The sequence below is a fragment of the Callospermophilus lateralis genome, chromosome 2 (genome assembly GCF_048772815.1).
Source record: "Callospermophilus lateralis isolate mCalLat2 chromosome 2, mCalLat2.hap1, whole genome shotgun sequence".
Classification (NCBI taxonomy): Eukaryota; Metazoa; Chordata; class Mammalia; order Rodentia; family Sciuridae; genus Callospermophilus; species Callospermophilus lateralis.
This window is the reverse complement of record NC_135306.1, coordinates 197,171,781-197,191,264: the sequence shown is the minus strand read 5'-3', so window position 1 is coordinate 197,191,264 and position 19,484 is coordinate 197,171,781. Positions and strand designations below refer to the sequence as shown.

General features: G+C 36.0%; 1 protein-coding gene across 1 annotated transcript; it reads right to left on the bottom strand.

The window, feature by feature from the left end:
• Window positions 1-2,687: 2,687 nt before the first annotated feature.
• On the bottom strand, window positions 2,688-3,617 carry LOC143391813 (olfactory receptor 5AK3-like). Its single transcript, XM_076844565.2, has one exon. The coding sequence runs from the start codon at window positions 3,615-3,617 to the stop codon at window positions 2,688-2,690; it is 930 nt and encodes a 309-aa protein (XP_076700680.1).
• Between the last annotated feature and the right edge of the window lie 15,867 nt (window positions 3,618-19,484).

The following is a 19,484-nucleotide window of genomic DNA, read 5'->3' as shown; positions in this document are numbered from 1 at the left end:
TATTCAAGAAGGCTCTTGCATTTAAAATATTTAAACAACACTAAAAAACTCTTTTGTTGGATGAAATGTACTGTCTGTTACATTTGGTCTATAGAATTTTTTGAGTCCACAAGTCAGCTGTTCTTTTTTGATTTTCTGTCCAGATGATCTGTCTAGAGTTGAAAAGTGGGATATATAAATTGGGATACTGAAATCCTCTTATTTTGCTGACCATTTTTTTTCATGGATTTGCTAATGTTTGTTTTACATATTTAGGTGCTCTGATGATGTGTGCATATATAGTTATAATTATCATATCCTATTGGTGAACTGATTCCTTTATCATCAAATATTAACCTTCTATATCCTTGGTGACAGATTTTGAATATAGCTATTCCTAATCTGTTTTATCATTTGAATGGAATACCTGTTACCATGTCTTCACTTTCAGTCTATTTCTGTACCTAAGTCTACAGTGAGTCTCTTGGAGGACACATATTGTTGTATTTTATTATTATTTTTTTAAATCCACTTATAGTCACTCTGTCTTTTGACTAGAAATGGCAATATGTTTACATTTAGAATAATCATAGATAGGTAAAAACCTACCAGTGACATTTTATTAATTGTTTACTATTTTTTAAAATTTTAATTAGTTACACATGACAGTAGAATGCTTTAATATATTATACATAAATGGGTATAATTTCTCATTTTTCTAATTGTACATGTTATAGATCATGTTGGTCATGTAGTCATATATGTATAAGGTAATAATATCTGTTTCTACCATTTATTGACGATTTTGTAGGGATTTTGTTTTGTTTTTCAAATCTTTTTTTATTAATAATATTTATTTATTTATATTTTTATTGGTGAATTATACTTCTACATAATATTGGGGATTCATTTTGATCCAATCACACACGCATGGAATATAATTTGCTGCCATCTTTTTTGTGATTTACTGAATTTTTGCAAATGCATTTATACTTATTATATTTAAGAATGTTTGCATAGGGAGAATTATCAGGATAGTAAAACTTGGATGTCTCTCCCCAGAGGCAGTCCAGGATGGTAAATAAAGAGTTGTATGTCCCCATCTGGAGAACTTTTACTCACATTACAGAGTAGAAATAGGTTTTCTCTCAACAGACAGGTGAATGGGTAGGTTTCCAGCAATACTGTATAAGACCAGATTTTCCTGATTTGAGCATTTCTTTCCTATAATGCATCCTGCTCCACAGACTGGTACCATCAATTTTCTCTTGGTATTGTTTGGTTCCCTATCCACTATTCCTACCTTAGCCTGTGGGTCTGGATCTTCTGGAAATGTGAAGAAAGGTAGCAAACTCCAACCTGTCAATCCTTGCACTCCCTATGGTTTAAATGACTGTCAAGATTGGGAGAAGAGCAAGAACAAGTAATGTCAACCCTTTTAATTACATTGCCAGATGGTATATGTTTGATATCCATTCTCTCATATTCTATTTTATTTGTTTTCCAAATGGTGAGAACATTGGGGTTTGAGTCCATATTTGACTTCTAGATTTATGCTTACACTCCTATATTTTTCCTCATATTTTTTTGGACACTGAGTGGTATAAAGCATTAAATTCAGGCAAATTTGTTGTTCTGTAGCACAAAAATCTGCACTGGATCTTGTTCTCCTTCTAAGAAGTACAACCTTACGGGGTATATAAATTGGGATACTGAAATCTCAATTTATAGTTGGGGATTCAAATTATATTTTATCAATGATAAAATTAATATGCCCCATGTCTTCCTTATTACTGTGTCAATCTCCTAATTCCTAGGGAAACTGCTGGGAAAAAATATATTGGACCCAATATTGATAAGTATTCAATTTATTGTCTTTTATTTCTTCTTTTTTTTGCCAATATTATCCAAAGAAATGATTTTTCAAATTTTAATTTATAATTTACAATACAAATTTTAATTTACAATAGTAAATTGATTAGCCATACAGAAATATGAGTAAGAATACTTTCAAGAGAACATCTTTTCATTTTTGCTCTGATGAGTATATGCTCTGTACAAAGTACAAAGTACAAAGACAACATTGATTATGCATTTATCTTAGATTGACTTAACTTTTCTTTTTAAATGGAAGGTACTTAAAAAACGTTCATCAAAATATACAAAAGCTGGTGCCTGGCGTGTGGCTCAGTGGTAAAGCGCTTGCCTCCCACATGTGAGGCAGTGGGTTCGATCCTCAGCATCACAAAAAAGTATAAAAGTAAATAAACAAAGAAACTGAGTCCATGTACAACTAAAAAATACTTTTAAAAAATGTACAAAAGCAGTATCAAAGGCATCTTTTCAGATGCCTTTTAAAACACATTAATTAGAAGTTAATTTATTTAATCATTTGAGATTTTTTTTACACCTTTTGGTGGAATGTGATGGGCATCATTATCCAAAAAACATGTATGAAGACACAAATTGGTGTCAACATACTTTATATACAACCAGAGATATGAAAAATTGTGCTGTATATGTGCAATAAGAATTGTAATGCATTCCGCTGTCATTTATTTTTTTTAAATCAATAAAAAATGCTATTGATATAATAAAGTAATGACTTTGTGCCTCACCAGCATTGCCACATTTTCTGAGGTTGAGAAATAAGGGAGCATTTTTGGTTTGCTTTACAAACCAAGCTGAGTTAGAAATTGCAATTCAAATTATAAGCACTTGTTTGCTGTCTTTCTTATAGCTTCTATTACATCTTGGTTTCTCAAGCTATATATCAAGGGGTTTAACATGGGGATAATTATGCCATAGAACACAGAAGACACTTTTTCCTGCTCTTGAGACTCATTGGTATGGTGGTGTAGGTACATGTACGAGAGAGTCCCATAGAAAATGGTGACTGCTGTCAGGTGGGAGGCACATGTGGAGAAGGCTTTCTTCCTGCCTGCTGCAGAAGATATCCTCAGGATGGCAGCCAGGATGTATGTGTAGGAAAAGATGACGACCAGCACAGTGAATGTCAAGTTAAACCCCACAAAGACAGTCAGCAGCATGATGTTGACGTGGATACTGGAGCATGACAGGGCAAGGATTGGAGGTGCATCACAGAAAAAGTGGTTAATTGCATTGGATTTGCAAAAGTTCAATGAGAAAGTAAAACCTGTGTTTACAGAGGCATTCAGGAAACCCATGAAGTATGAACCCAGCAGCAGCTGAATGCGGAGTCTCTGGGACATGACAACTGGATAGTGCAGTGGGTTACAGATGGCCACATAACGGTCCACTGCCATCGCAGCCAGAATGTAGCAGTCACTTGTGGCAAAAGTACCATAGACCAGTAATTGTACCAGACATCCCACGAAAGAGATGGACTGCTTTATCCCTATGAAGTTCTGTAGCATCTTGGGAGTGATGGCAGAGGTGTAACAGAGATCAATAATGGCCAAGTGTTGGAGGAAAAAGTACATAGGAGTGTGAAGGGAGGAGTGGATCTTGATGAGTAGGATCATCCCCACATTGCCCACTAACGTGACCACATAGATCACTAGAAATACTATGAAGAGGATGTGCCGGGACTTGTGCTGACCTGCAAATCCCAAGAGAATGAATTCAGTCACTTCAGTACTGTTGTTCTGTTCCATGGCTAGCGTAGATAAGACATCAGCTGAAAAGTTGTGAAGAAAGAAGAGTAGAGATAGGTAAGATGATTATGATCCTTTAACGTATTCAAGAACTGGAAATGGTAAGGTAATATTTGGTTTCATAATAAGCCAGAGAATACTTTCTGTTAACGTAATTGACTCTGACTTTATCAACTAAAACTTGACATTCAACTTGGATAATTTTATCTACAGTTTTGAGAAATTGACATGAAGCAGTAGTTATGTTCCTAGGTGACAGACTGATTGGCATTTTATAAATATATCAATTAATAAAATGTAAAACATACTTTAGTTTTGCTTTTTTGAAAAATCAAAGTATCTCAATTTAATTAAATACTAACTTTTTATCTAAAAACCTTAACTTCTCCTTGAAATTTCTATGAAATCTTATCCCAACTTCTTTCTTTCTTTTTTTTAGTTTGTACTCAATTCCTTCCTTCCTTCCTTCCTTCCTTCCTTCCTTCCTTCCTTCCTTCCTCCCTCCCTCCCTCCCTCCCTCCCTTCCTTCCTTCCTTCCTTTTGCTGAGGATCAAACCGAGAGTCTTACACGTGCTAGATGAGCGCTCTACCGCTGACCCATAACTCCAGCCCGATCCCAACTTATTTCTACATTCTTAATTTACCTTTTCCATTTCTTACCAACTCTACTCTGGCCATCATGACTCATGGTCATGAAAGTGTTTAACGAAGTATGTCAAGTGCTTACATTCTTTAAAAAATTCTTAATCTGTTGTTCCAAAAAATTTGTAAAAGGAGATTAAAAATACTATAGCATTGCCAAAATTCCATCATTGATTTAAATGCTCGATTTTACTTCCTGTACTCATACCATCATGGTTTGGTGCTGTATAGTCTAAGGTCTGATGCTGTTCTATGGACCACACTTTGAGTAGCTATGTCTATAGTATTTATCCTTCATAATTTATTTCTGTGTTCCCCTAGTGATAGAGAGAAGATTGGCTTATAACTTGTCCCTAAGACAAATAGCTCAGAGTGAAATTTTTTCTGGGACATATTCTTGGTGAAAAGTTTTTTGAATTGAGGGTACTATGCACACATTTAACTTGACCAAGGATTGCCAGATCTCTTGCCATTGCTCATGTACCAGTGTACAGTCTTCCCAGATGTGGGGTTGTTCCCATATCCTCACTTCCTGTGAACATTATTTTTTATTGCTTTTTCTTTTTACCAGTAAAACATGTGGATGCAGCCTGTTGCATACTACAGAGGTCTTTCCTATGCATAAAGGACATAGGGTAAGACTATATGGGTAAGCTTGTCTACATACCGTGTTTATTGGAAACAGGTGAACTGCTTAATAAACCTCCAAAATCTCATTTATATTTTTCCTCCAATTACTAATTTAATTTGATAATGATTTAACATTTTCCCTAGAACTCAAGCATTCTAATTTTCTGTGAATTGCTTATTTGTATAGTTTTGCAAACATTTCTATTGGACATTAAAAAAATTGACTTTAAAAAAAATCCTAGATATGAGTCCCTTGTTAGTTTTTTTTTTTTAAATTTCCAACTTTTATTGCTCAGATTCTTTTTTTAATTGATTTTTTATATATGACAGCGAAATGCATTACAACTCATATTACACATATAGAGCACATTTTTTTCATATCTCTGGTTGTATATAAAGTATATGCACACTAATTTGTGTCTTCATACATGTACTTTGGATAATGATATTCATCACATTCCACCACCTTGTTAGTTGTTAATTTGACAAAGATTGTTAAATATTCTGTTATCTCTTTTTTGTTATATCTTTTCTAGATTAGGAATTATTAAACTTGAAGTAATAATTGATATTTTTTGACTTATAGTTGGTCTTTGGAAAAAAAATTGAAGGAAGTCCTTTTCTTTCTCCATTTCCTTTTTCCAACACATACAAATACAATAATAAAACTTATTTTTTTTCTTATGGTGGATTAGTATTCCATCATGCTTATTGAATCACAGTACTGTATATTATAAATAGAATTAGATAAATGTTTTTGGAATTTCCTCAATATTTATTTTTATAAAATAAATCCAAAAATACAGAGATTGATGGTATCCAGTTGATGTCAGTGTGTATGTTCCAAATACTTAAATGTTTTAAAACCACTGAATAATTTGACTTTATATTTTAAAGTCTACTTACAAAACCACTGGAATCAACTATGCTTCAGTGAGGACCCATTAAACACTTATGAAATAACTGATTCCAATATTATGTAAAAATTTTCCCCCAAATTTCAAGAGAACATTTTCTAGCTTGTCTCATGAGGCTCATATACCTTTGACAGCAAAATAAATAAAATATAAGAAAATAAAATTAGAACATTACTCATTGTGAATATAGATGTGCACTTCTTAGAAAATGTGTACTCACCAAATCCAGCCATGTATTATCAAATAAATGATTGTTACCAAGGGGTCTTTGATAAATAGCTGTTTTCTTCCTTCCCCGGGTTTTTAATCAGTTAAGAAGTAAAAGAAAGTGAATATATCAGACCTTAATATCACCTTTAAGCACCTGAATGAGGACTTTGGGTTTATTAAGCAAGTTACATGTTGCTGATAAACATGGTAAGCAGGCAGGCTGACACACCCAGTCTTGGCAGGAATGACTGGTTATGTCTTTCACATGGTAGGAGAGTGCCTTTGGGGCTCAGGCACCTGGGATTTAGCAGGGTGGCTGCTGCCAAGAGGACGAGGACAGAGCAGGGCATGCCAGTGTGTTCTCAGATTCATCAATTAAATGTGTGTTCCTCCTCTCCAGGAAAGGAACGGGGAGCTTGACATGGGGAGATGAGGCGTTGACTACATAAATTGAACTCCTTTTATAGGAAACAAATACCAAAGGTAGGGAGAAAGGCTTTTTTTCTCCCCATTTGCAATAAAAACCATGTTACATTTATCCCAGGAATGAGTTTTTTTTTTAATCCACTGGAAAATTTATTATATAATTGGCCATATTAACATAGAAAAGGAGGGCAGTCAGATGATCCTCTCATAGATGTAAAATTATTTGGTAAAATTCTAATAGAGTATTAGAAAAATGAAAATGGAAGGGAAGAATATTAACTTGGTAAAGATTATCTCGTCCATTGCTGTGCTAAACACGCTTATTACTATAAGACATAAGAAGCTGTACCTGTAAATGTAGGGATAAGGCAAACAAGCCTGTTATGACTGAATCTACTTAATACTTCCTGAAGTCCTCACCAAGGCAAAAGGAAATGCAAAATAAATGAAGATTACCATGACAGAACCACAACTATTTTTATTTTTGGATGGTGTGATTGTCTCCATAGAAAACCATAAAGATTTGTCAGACAAATTCTTAGTAATCCTAGAATTGATGTCAACTATCAATTATGTTTCTATTTACCATAAACAGGAAAAATTTTATTTAAAAATTTTAGAGCTAAGAGTTTGGTTCAGTGTTTGATTAGGGACCTTTTCTTTTTTCTTTCCTTCTTCCTTCCTTTCTTTGTTTCTTTTCCTTCATTTCTTTCTTTTTTTCTTTTAGTATTGGGGATTGAACATAGGGGTACTTTATCACTGTTATACCCCCAGTACCCAGCTGTCCTCAAAACTTTCAATTCTGTTTCTACTGAGTCGTTGGGATTACAGGCATGTACCACTGCACCCAGCTTGCTTGAGGAAAATTTATATATACCCTGATTAACCTGTTTAAATTTTACAGGGAAGAGAATAGATCCCAGAATAGCTAAGATAATTTTAAAGGAAAACAAGATGTGAACTTTGTCTTATCAGACATGGGGGAAGTTATTACAAAGCAGCAATAATAAAGACAGTCTGGTATGAGTGTGAAGGTAGACTTATTATATCTATGGTGCTGAGAAAATGAATCAATGAAGAGATCTATCAGTCATGGAAACTTAATGTCTGAAGACAGTAGTACCAAGTTGATCCATGAAAAATGTGGGGCTATAAACTTTCATAACATTAAAAAAATAATATTGGAGCCTTCTTTGCATTTTGCAAAATCGGTTTCAATAGAATTAAGGTGTAGATTTGAAAGCTTCCAGAGTAGAAGAGCAGAATATCTATGGCTTAGATATACAGATAAATTTTAAAGAGCACAAATCATAAAACATTGAAAATCAACTACATTAAAAATAAAAATTATCAATCTTATAAAAGAGAAAAATGATACTGACTAAATGTCACAGGATTAGTATCTAGTGTATCTAAATAATTTCTATAAGTCAATCAAAAGAAAATCTTCATGAAAGACAGAGAATTATAGAAAATGAAACATAAATGGTCAATGGAAATAGGAAATGATGCACAACTCACTAGAATTAGATAACCATATATGAATACTTCATTTAAATATAATTTTATGCTTATAAATTGAAAATACCAAGTTGTGGTCAGGATGTGGAGCCACAGGGCCTCATGTATTTCTGCTGGAAAGGTATATTATCTTGTATTGGAGACAAATTAGAAAATATTAGTGAAATTAAATAAATACTTCCCTTTGATCCAGAATTTCAGTGGTTTAGTGAGCTTATTTCTGAGGCTCTGACCAAAAAGAACTGATAAGAAAAATGTGGAGAAGAAAAAAATTTATTTTGGCCCCCAGTTTCAGAGGTCTCAGTCCATAGATAGCAGACTCCATAGCTTGGAACTAAAATGAGACAGAACACTATAGTGGAGGGGAGTTGCAGAGGAAAGCACACAAATCAAGACATGGCAATCAGAAAGCAGAGAGAACTCTGCTCACCAACAACGAAATATACACCCCAAAGGCATGCCTCCAGTGACCTACTTCTTCCAGTCACATTTTACCTGCCTATAGTCATCATCCAGTTAATCTCTATCAGTGGATTGATCCACTGATTGTCATACCTCTCATCCTCTAATAATTTCACTGTGAGCCTTTTTGCATTGTCTCACCTATGAGCTTTTGGGGCACCTCAATCTAAACCACAATATAAATATACATGTATATGTAATAGACATATATGCACACGAATATTTATAGAAACACTGTCATAAAAACATAAGTTACTAAATAAATCAGTAAGTTAGTGTCACCCCACCAACATGGAGAAATTTCTCAAATGGAAAGCTGCAAAAGTTAGATGGTGGTTACAGCAGAGGTTGTTATATTATTTTAATGGCATGGTTTTGTATATCTTGAATATTGTATAATAACAGGATTTTGTCATCGAAGGAAAAATCTCATCTTTGCTTACATGTCAGTAATGCCAGGCAGAGCTGTAGTTCCAAAGATTAGATGGACAATTTTAGTAAGCGTATGCCTTTAGCAATGGGAATAAAGCATGCTAAGGCTGCTGTCTATGCGGATTTCTCTGGTTCCTTCCAATATTTGAGAAACAGGCAGGGTGTGAAAACTGTAGTGATGGAACAAGAAATAATCCCCTTCAAGTCTACATTGCGTGACAGCTAAGGGTCAGGGAGTGTTGAGTTGCCTTCTCTGGTAAATTTGCAGTAGCACAGCTGAAGTGCAGACCTGTAGGGAGGCTTCCATCCAGAGGATGGAAGCACTTGTCATAGGAGCTACAACAGGTCAAGTTCACTAAAACCACAGTTCTGATAGGGTAATGACAATGAGCTGATTTATGTAAACTTGCCAGCACAGGGCTAGCATTGACAGGGCACTTAAAAATTAGTTATAACATACACAAATAATGCACTAAGGGTATCTTATGTTCATTCATTCATTCATCATTTGTTCCTTCATGGGCTTTTGACAGGCAGCGCTCTGCTCAGTTCACCTCCTCACCCCAGTTCTGTCACATCACCAGTGATAAGGAGTCCTCTTGCTCTTGGGTGACACAGGCTGAAATTCTGGCTCTTTGCTCCGCCATTGTCTGTGCACATGGAGAGACACACAGCGGATGTTGGAAAATGTCATTTGCTCTGTTTTACTTACTCTGAAGTTGCCTCCAGATTCTCTTTCTGCAGCTGGTGCAGGCTGATTGCCCACGGGGGTCCTCTCTGTTTTGTTATCCCACAGCAGGTGTTTATCATCGGGGCTTGAGGGATCAATATTCTCTCCCTGGAGGTCTGAGGCACCAGGGACTGAGGTGGAACTGGGATAAACAATGTTCTCTACTCAATTTATGATAACAAAATTTTAAGCTTTCTAGAGGGGGCAATGATTTTTTGTATTGTTGTTGTTAGGGATTTCTTCTATTTTTTACAGAGTTGTCTTGTTAGAGAACAGCTGCTTTCTTTCTTGTTATTAATGAAATTGAGCCTTTTTCCATATCTAAGAAGCTGTGTTTAGGTCTAGTTAATTATCCTCGCCACCACAATCAGCAATAAACGTGGCTTTCTGAGAAAACCTAAATCTAAGCTAAATTTAAGGATATTTAGTCATTACTGTCACAGTAGAGATACTGCTGTTTAAGCATATTTTATACAATAACATTGGCTATCATTATTTAAAGAAAAAAATTAAATTAAGTCCCTTTTTTTCCTGCCCTTTGCTGAAAAATTTACGTATTTTTAACATTGGCCCTATGAGAAGACAGACTTTATTCCATGTACTTCATGACATCAGAATATTTCAAGTCAAAATTCGTGAAATTAGAAACTTTGAACTGTGTTTGGCTAGAAAGTTGCTAGGGCCAAACCTCAAGTTTAATCAATCTGAATTAAATTCAGTCAGTCTGCATCTTTTTTATTAACAAGAAAATATATGAAGGAGAGTTATTGTCAAAGTTGCTGAATTGATGTTCAGCACTACCTGTTGCATGACCAGAGTATCAGGAATGGGTTCAACTGCTAGTAAAAGAAAAGCTGACTTCCTTTGGCTTAAATACTGGGATTTATTTTTCCTTCATAATAATAATTTGGGAATCAGGACTAGGACTTTTGTGATTTGCTTAGTCTTTCTCATATGCTGATTGCTTATAGTCCAACATGTCTATTGTGGATCCAGACATCACATTCTGTTTCAAAATGGTGGGTAGTGGGTGGTAGATTATCAGAAGTATCCATGCCCCATACCACATTTCCCTGTATTTGATTTCTATGCATCTATGGTACATAGCTCTGCCTGTGCTCCTAGTGGCCATTCTCTTACTGTGTCTCTTGCTTCTCTGACTCAGAAATGTCTCTGAAAACATGGAAGATGCCTCAGCAGGGTCACCACATTTGGGTGGGGATATTAACAACAAAAGTCTTAGACACCTGTTCTTTAGAGGAATAATTCTGAAAGATATCCATGTAGTTCATCAGCGTCCCCTGTGGGATGGAGTTCCATTTTCCAAGAGTGTGTCCCAGCTAGTAACTCACCTGTTCCTAGCTTTTCTCCTTCTGTATCTCTCTTCCTGCTCCTTATCTGCTGCTGGAGATTTCCTTCAAGGAGTTTAGCAAATGCACATTCTAAGGGAACACTTCTCACTACACATTCACTCTCAGGTTTGATAGCCCCCAAGAATAATTCCAAAAACTCAGATGGTAGAAACTGAATCCGTATCCTCTCAAACCTTATCTTGAATCTTGACCACTAATGTATGGTTTAGGAGGTAGAGACTTTGGAAACTACTTAAGTCACAAGGGTGGAACTCTTATGAAGGGGATGTTTTCTTATTTAAAAAGAACTCAGAGAGCTCTCTGTCTCCTGCCTTTTTTTTTTTTTTTTTTTTTACCGTGTGACACGCAGAAGAGGGCCCTCATCAGAACCTGACAATGCTAACGCCATGATCTTAGATTTCCTGCTTTTATAACTGGAAATAAATTTCAGTTATTTGTAAGCCACTTGGGCTGTGATCATTTCTTGCAGCAGCCTGAACTAAGACATAAGTTGGCACACAGAGTAGGGTGCTGTGTTGCAAATACCTAAAATTTTGAAATCTGCTTTGGAATTGGGCAATGGGTAGATGCTAAAAGAGATTTTAGTTGACTGTGAGAAAAAGGCTTGGTTTCTGTGAACAGACTTCTAAAAGAATTTTGGTGAGGGCTCAGAAAAACAACAACAATAACAACAACAAAAAAAACAGGAGATCTGCAATGACAATTTCTGTCTTAAAGATTCCTAGGTAGCTATAAACAGAACATTGTATGTATAGACGGTAAAGGCTCTTCTGTTGCGGTCTCAGACAGAAATTAGGAACATATTGCTGGACAGTGGAGAAAAGGATATTCTTGCTATAAAGTGGCAAGAACTTAACTGACTTATTATGTTTGTGTTCTGGGGTTTTGTGGGAGACAGAAATTCTGAGCAATAAAATTGTCTATTTTGCTGAAGAGCTTTCGAAGTAAAACATCAAAGAAGTACCGTGGTTCCCCCTAACTGCTTATAGTAAAATGCAAGAAGAGAAAAGTGATTTGAACACAGGGTTATTAAGCAAAAAGGAAATGGAACTAAAAGATTTTGGAAATGGCCTGTCCACACTGAGTAACTGTATGAGAAGTAATGAGAAAGCACATTTGGGTAAGGAAATGAGGATGAATGTGAACCATGGTCTGTATTACCATCTCAGATAGGAATAGAGATGAGATTAAATTGGAAGAAGCTGTTCCAGCCAGGACTAAGGGAAACAGAAAATGGTAAAAAATTAGGGAAGTGTGCCAGACTTCTTAGACCCTACAGGCCAAACTGTACATCTATCTGGATGTGTATATGTGGGGTAAGTGGAATAATGACCTTGAAGCAGTTTGGATATCTTCAGGGACACCACTCCCACTAGACGCCCAGAGTGCACAGGTCCAGGTTGCAGGATTGCCCACTCACCTGGGCCTGTGCATTCTGGTGTCACTGGGACTAATGCCCAGGGGAACTGTGGGGCAAGACAGTGGGTAGAGCCCTATTGGTGATGCAGTCCCCACCCTAACAGAACTGATCATGGGTGTCCATAGCAGAGAGCCACTGAACTGTGGGGGCAATTTTTCCAGCCCAGTGACTCTGAAAGGCAGATCCTCTGCCCCAGTGGTTTTGCTTTAGGAAAGGAAATGTCTGTCCTATGCCTGACCCACATTTTGTATTTTGAAGTGAAGTAACTTGTTTGGATTTGGAGGTTCACTGCTGGAGAGGAATTTTGCTTTGGCATAAATTGCACCTTAATTTTTATTCATATCTGATTTAGATGATACTTAGATGACATTTCAGACTTTGGAACTGATGCAGGGTTGAATGGGTGTGGTGGTGCATGTCTGTAATCTCAGTGACTTAGGAAGCTGAGGCAGGAGGATGGCAAGTTCAAAGTCAGCTCCAGCAACTTAGTGAGGCCCTAAGCAACTCAGCGAGACCTTGTCTCTAAATAAAATACAAAAAGTTCTGGGCTGTGGCTCAGTGGTTAAGTCTGGGCTCAATCCCCAGTACCAAAAAAAAAAAAAAAAAAAAAAAAAAAAGAATTTTGGGTTGTTGTGATGGAATGACTATATTTTACATGAAAGAAGAATGTAGATTTGGGGGATTGGAAGTAAAATGAGTGTGATAAATAAAATTAGGAGTGTGAGAAATAAAATTTTAGTCTCTACAACTTGAAGGAATAAATTTGTTTTGTTTATAAGTCACCTGGTCTATGGAAATTTGTTATAGGACCTGAATTAGTTTTCTGGAAAGCTATACTCATACAATTGTAGGTTTATTACAGTTGAAGGCCTCAAATTAATGGGCAAACAAAGAGACACAGAGAGAGCTCTGGGAGGGGTCTAAAAGTGAAGCTCCCATTATGTTCAGGACTGGTTATCCTCCAACATCAATGGCAGCATGAATGCAGGTGTTCACTCAGGAAATTTGCCTAAACCTTTGTCATCCTGAATGTTTTATCAGGGTGTGATCATACACTGCCTATGCAGCTGATGTTTATTTCCCATATCTTCTGGTGATTCCACATAATACCTTTTGTCTTCAGTTCTCTGGAGTTTGGAAATGACATGAAATGTCCCAAAGCCCCCGTAAATTACATTGCTAGACTGTCCAGAGGCCAGAGCTTTCTGGACAAGACTATTTATTAGGGAGGACTTTTCAGGGACTTAGAGATCACCGTCTAGTAGCAGAGGGCAAAGGCCCAATATGTCTGTAAGTAAACTTAATTCTTATTACTCACCATCACACAAATCTTCTCTCTCAAAGCCATATGTCAGGACTACAAACTAACACATGTGTCACCAGAGCAGCAATGGAAGCTTAACTTGGAAATAAATACTTATATAGTTGCTTCACCTTCAGTACAAAATAGTATTAGTGGATAAACAATTAACTCTAGGCCCTGCCAGTGAACACAACATGGCATCATGGAAGACTTTCAATTTTGTGGATCATCTCTTCTCCAGGCCATTCTTGTCCCAAACCGTTTTGTGTATGATGCAATATTTTCTTCCAATTAAGGAAATTTTTCGTGTTTAAATATTTATTTACAAATACTTTTAAATGTTTTTATTAGTGCATTATAGCATTATAGTTAAGCATAATAGTGGGGTTTGTTTAGACATGTTCATTTATCGTATTTGTTCTCCTGTGAAGTGTCCATTCAGATCCATAGCCCGTTTATTGATTGGGTTATTTGCTTTTTGGTGTTAAGGTTTTTGAGTTCTTTGTCTATCACAGTGTTTTAGATACAACTCCTGGATTCAACACGTATTTATAAATTTTGGGCTGCTACAAGTATAGTTATCTCTACTGTAGTGTGACTTGTCTTCTTTCTCATTTTAATGAACACAGTCAAGTTTTTGGTATACATTTTTTTTTTTTACTTCATTTAACGACTATTTAATGAGTACCTAATATATTTCTGACAATTACAGATGCTGGAGATACAGTAATGAGAAAATACAAATTATTCTGCCTTAATAGGGATTAAATTTGTGTTTCTCATATATACATTTACAATAGGATGAATCATATCTTGAGCAGGTTGCCAGCTAAAAACTAATTCACTCTAGTGGGGACCTATTGTGGAATGTTATAAAAGTGGCCACAGATCATTTCTTTCTCTGCATGCTCCCCATTGCAGTGTGATGTCGCAAATCTGTCTCTCCAGACCTTGAATAATTTGGACACGAGATATCAGCAAATATGGTAGAACATTCACTGCAGGATATTTCTGATGCTTGGTATTAGTAATTGATTCTCAATTTACAAGTAGTTTTTCGCTACTGATTTTCGAGTTTCTTATCCTTCCTTATTTCATTCATAGGTGGTAAATAAGGAGGTTTAATGGGATACTCTTAATGCTGCAAAATATAGGCACTTGTTTTTTCTTGCTCTTGAAATGGGTCTGATTCAGGCTGGAAGTTCACATAAGAGAGGGCCCTACTGAAAATGACTGACAGTGGTCAAATGGGAGACAGTTGTATGGAAGATTTTTTTTTCTTTCCTTATAGCAGAAAACAATCTCAGGGTAGTGAAAGATAGGTGTATATAAGAAAATGGTGATCTATACAGTGGTGATCAAGTTAACCCCAGTGAAAATTAGCAACCACTTTCACTAAAAGTATTTCAATTGAATTTTTATAAAGATGATTATAGATTCATATGAAGTATGAATTGCAGATTGTATGGATTATATGAATTGTATAATCTTATGATTGTAGATGCATAAGAAATAATTCAGAGAGGTCTCTTGAATGATTTTCCTTTCTCTCCTATGATAGGCAGAGTAATGGTTCCCTAAAGACATCTGTGTGGAACTGTGTGTATGTTAGTTTACATGATCAAGAGATGCTAAGGAGGCAGAATTAAGGTTGCTAATCAGATGAACTTGAGATAGGATATTGTCCTGGATTATCCAGATGAGCCCAAAGTAATCATGGTGTTCCTTTAAATAGAAAAGGGAGTCAGAGGATTAGGAGTCAGAGAGAGATTTTAAGATGTTATGATGGCTTCAAGCTAAGAAATGCACGTGACTTTGGCAAACTTAAAAAGGCCAAGCAATGGATTCTTCTTTAGAGCATCCAGAAAGGAACACCGTCCAGTTGACACCTTGATTTTCTTTTTCATTTTTATTAACATGAATTAATTATGCTTATCACTGGCATTCAGTGTGACATTTCTGTACACACACAGAGCATGAACTGATTAAATCCAGTCACTCTTTTTCTATCTCCCTGCCACTTTTCCCAATCTTTAGTAATTACTATTCTACATTCAGGTAGACATTTTGTTTAGCTTTCACACAGTAGAGAACACATATACTTTATTTCTGTGGCTTATTTTGCTGACTTACAGTTATGTCCATTTTGACACAAACATCAGTGTTTCATTCTTCTTTTTGGCTGAATAACACTCCTTCATCCATCCATCTGTTGAAGGGCATCTATGTTGATTCCAGATTGTGAATAGAGCTGTATAAAACATGGGCTTGCAGATACCTATCTTGAGACTCATTTTGGTCTTCTGACTTCCAGGACTGTAAGGTATTAAAATTATGTTGTTTTCAGTCTTTCTGTATGTTGTCATTTGTTACAGCAGCACTAGGAAACTGATACACTCCCTAACAGGACATGTTGTGAGTCTATAGTGCAATACAATGATGAGGATACTGGTTTTTTTTTTTTTTTTTTTTTTTTTTTTTTTTTTTTGTGGTGCTGGGGATTGAACCCAAGGACTTGTGTGTGCAAGGCAAGCACTCTATCAATTGAGCTACAGTATACTCAGCCCACTGGAGATACTGGATCTTATTCAGATTTCCCCTTTGAACTTTACTTATGTGTGCATGTGTGTTTGATTAAGTTCTGGAACATTCTGTCACCTTGTAGGTTCCTGTATTCATCTTCACCATCAAGACAATGAGCTGATCCTTGTGTTTCTTTTATGAGCTTCATCCTGTCTTTCCCCTCTCCACATGACTTTATCACTCCACTCCTTACCCAGGCAATCACTAATTTCACCTCCATTTCTGAAATATTTTTCCTAAAGATATATTTTATAAATGAATGCACACCTTCCATGACCTTTTAGTGTTGACTTTTTAAATCCAGATTAATTCTCAGGAGATTAATCCAAATTGTTCTGCGTATCAGTACTTCATTTGCTTTTCCTCTTGAGAAGTATTTTATGTTGTGTGTGGACCATAGATTGTGTCACCATTGAAGACATCTGAGTTGAATTGAGTTGATATCTACTGCAAATGAAGTAGTTGTGAACATTTATGTACAGGCTTTTGTATGAACATAAGTCTTCGTTTTTCTGGAATAAATGGCCAGATGTGCTGGGCCATGTGGCATTTGCATGTTTAGTTGTATAAAGACACTGCCAAACTGTTTTCCTGAGTGGCTATATCGTTTTATATCAATGCATGAATAATTCCATTTTCCTGCATTTTCATTGTTGCATTTATCATTGTTACTATTTAAAAAAATGCCATTCTCATAGATATATAGTGATATATAATTATTTTAAATTTGCATTTTGTTAATTTATTTCTTAAAATAGGATAGTGTATGTTTGAGAATGGTGACATAAAGTATGTCTGAGTTCACTTATTTTTACCCTTTTCACTAATATGAAACTATTGTTAGTCATTTTAATTTATCCTGTTTTCATCCCTTAAAGCTGAGAGTACAATCGAACCATTTGTTAATGTAAAATGTAGGGGGTTCTTAGCTTTTCTTTTCTTTTTCTTGAATGTTTCTGGCAAGTGCCTCCTGTTTAGCCGTTGCCCTAGGACTTTAGATATCTCATTTTGTTTAACATTTTAATGAATAATTCCCATTTATATTACCCATAAATCCCATTTTGTTAAATTATTTCCCTACTAGAAAAAAAAGTCATGCAGTAAATTGTGTGATCACCATTCTGTGTTTTAGTCAGTTTTTGCCATTGTGGCAACACCTGACAGCAGCAATTTTACAAGAGGAAAAGTTTATATGGGGCTCAAAGTTTTGGATGGGTAGATCCATTGCTCTGGGCCCAAGGTAAGTCAGGACATCATGGAGGAAGAGTGTGGCAGAAGAAAGCAACTCAGGATATGGCCACCAGGAAGTAGCGAGATCTCGAGAGCCACCCTTACCAGGGACAAAATACCTACCCTAAAGGCCTGCTCCCTATGACTGCCTCCTCTAGCGACATCCTACCTGTTGTAGTTATTACTCAGTTAATCCATTCAACTGGATTAACACACTGATTGGGTTAAGGCTTTCAAACTCGATCATTCCACCTCTAAACTTTGTTGCATTGTCTAATACGTGAGCTTTGGGGGATACCTTATATCTAAACTATAACACTCTGTTCCAGCTTATTCTGCTTTCAGCTTATATTTTCTTATTTTTTTAACTTCTAAGGCATTTTCTTACTGTTTATGTTCACAGCTAACTCATTTTTATTTAAAATGTACCATAGTTCTTTGAAGTTGTGAGCCCAATGTCTGTGTCCTTAACCATTATTTATGTTATTGACCATGGAGAATATCAGAGCCATAGAATTTATGCTGTTTATGTTCTATGAGCCACTCATATTTCTGAGTCTATATTTTCTTGGTAAGATTTTAATATCTCTGACTTTTGAGGTTGCTATAAAGCTCAGTTTACATTATAAATCTGGATACACTATTCAGCAAATGAGTAAATTTGGATCATAAATATGTATACATATATATATATATATATATATATATATACACATAAATATATATACACACATAAATGTGTGTGTGTGTGTATATATATATATATACACACACATAATATAGACTTACAGACAGGTATACACATATGAATCTATTGTCTTCGATAATGATTTGGAAATATAATGACTACTATACAGTTAAAAAGTTAAATATTTGGACCTTTGAAAGTGTAGTCACCAATGAGGGTTCTGGAATTGATCTTCATGGGATTAGTGTCTTGTTGGACATAGGGTATGCTATCCAGACATAGAAGCAAATTTTATGTACACTATTTTGTATTTTTTGCTCTTCTGTTTTCTCCATATATTGGAAAAATGCATGATTCATTATGAATGCTTTGTTTTTTTTAGATTCATCTCGCAACTTGCTGCAAACTGGTGAAGACTGATTGCTTTCTATAGTAGTGTTTTCCGACTGCTCCACATGGGCATTTTATTTCCAAGGCCCTTGGGGATGGGACTTGTCTTGCAAAGATCTCAAAGACTAGGGACAGAAGTGAGCTCACAAGATGCAGCATTTATTAGTGTATCATGGTCAGACAGAGCCAATCTTCCCAGCAGGGGTCATTTCTATAATGTGTATTATAACCAAAGTAAAAGAGATTGTCATTCCATGTTATTCTGTGTTATGGTTTGGATGTTAGGAGTCCCCAAAGGTCATGTGTGAGACAATGTAAGAAGGCTTAGAAGAGAAATGATTGGGTTATGAGAGCCTTAACTCAATCAGTGAATTAATCTCTTGACAGGATTAACTGGGTGGTAACTGAAGGGTAGGGTGTGGCTGTAGGAGGTGGGTCATTGGGGTATGGCCTTGGGGTATATATTTTGCATCTGGAAAGTGGATTCTCTTTCTCTGCTGGCTGACCATCATATGAGCTGCTTTCCTTCACCATACTCGTACACCATGATGTTCAGCTTCGCTTTGAGCACCAAGAAATAGAACTAGTCATCTATGGACTCTTAAATCATGAGCCCTGAATAAACTTTTCCTACTCTGAAGTTGTTCTTGTCAGGCCTTTTGGTCACATTAGCAAAAAAGATGATTAAAACATTTTGCCTCTACCCTTAGCTTGTATGCTCTCTTGAATGAATGGTTGCAGGGCCAAAAGACCTGGGTTGGAATCAAGAAAATCAGTTTCTCATCCATAAATAGGGTTTTTATAACAGGCTCTATAGGCCATAGGGAGATAGAAAATTTATGGAGCTGGGCATGGTGGTGCATGCCTATAATCCCAGAGGCCCCGGAGCTTGAGACAGGAGAATGATAAA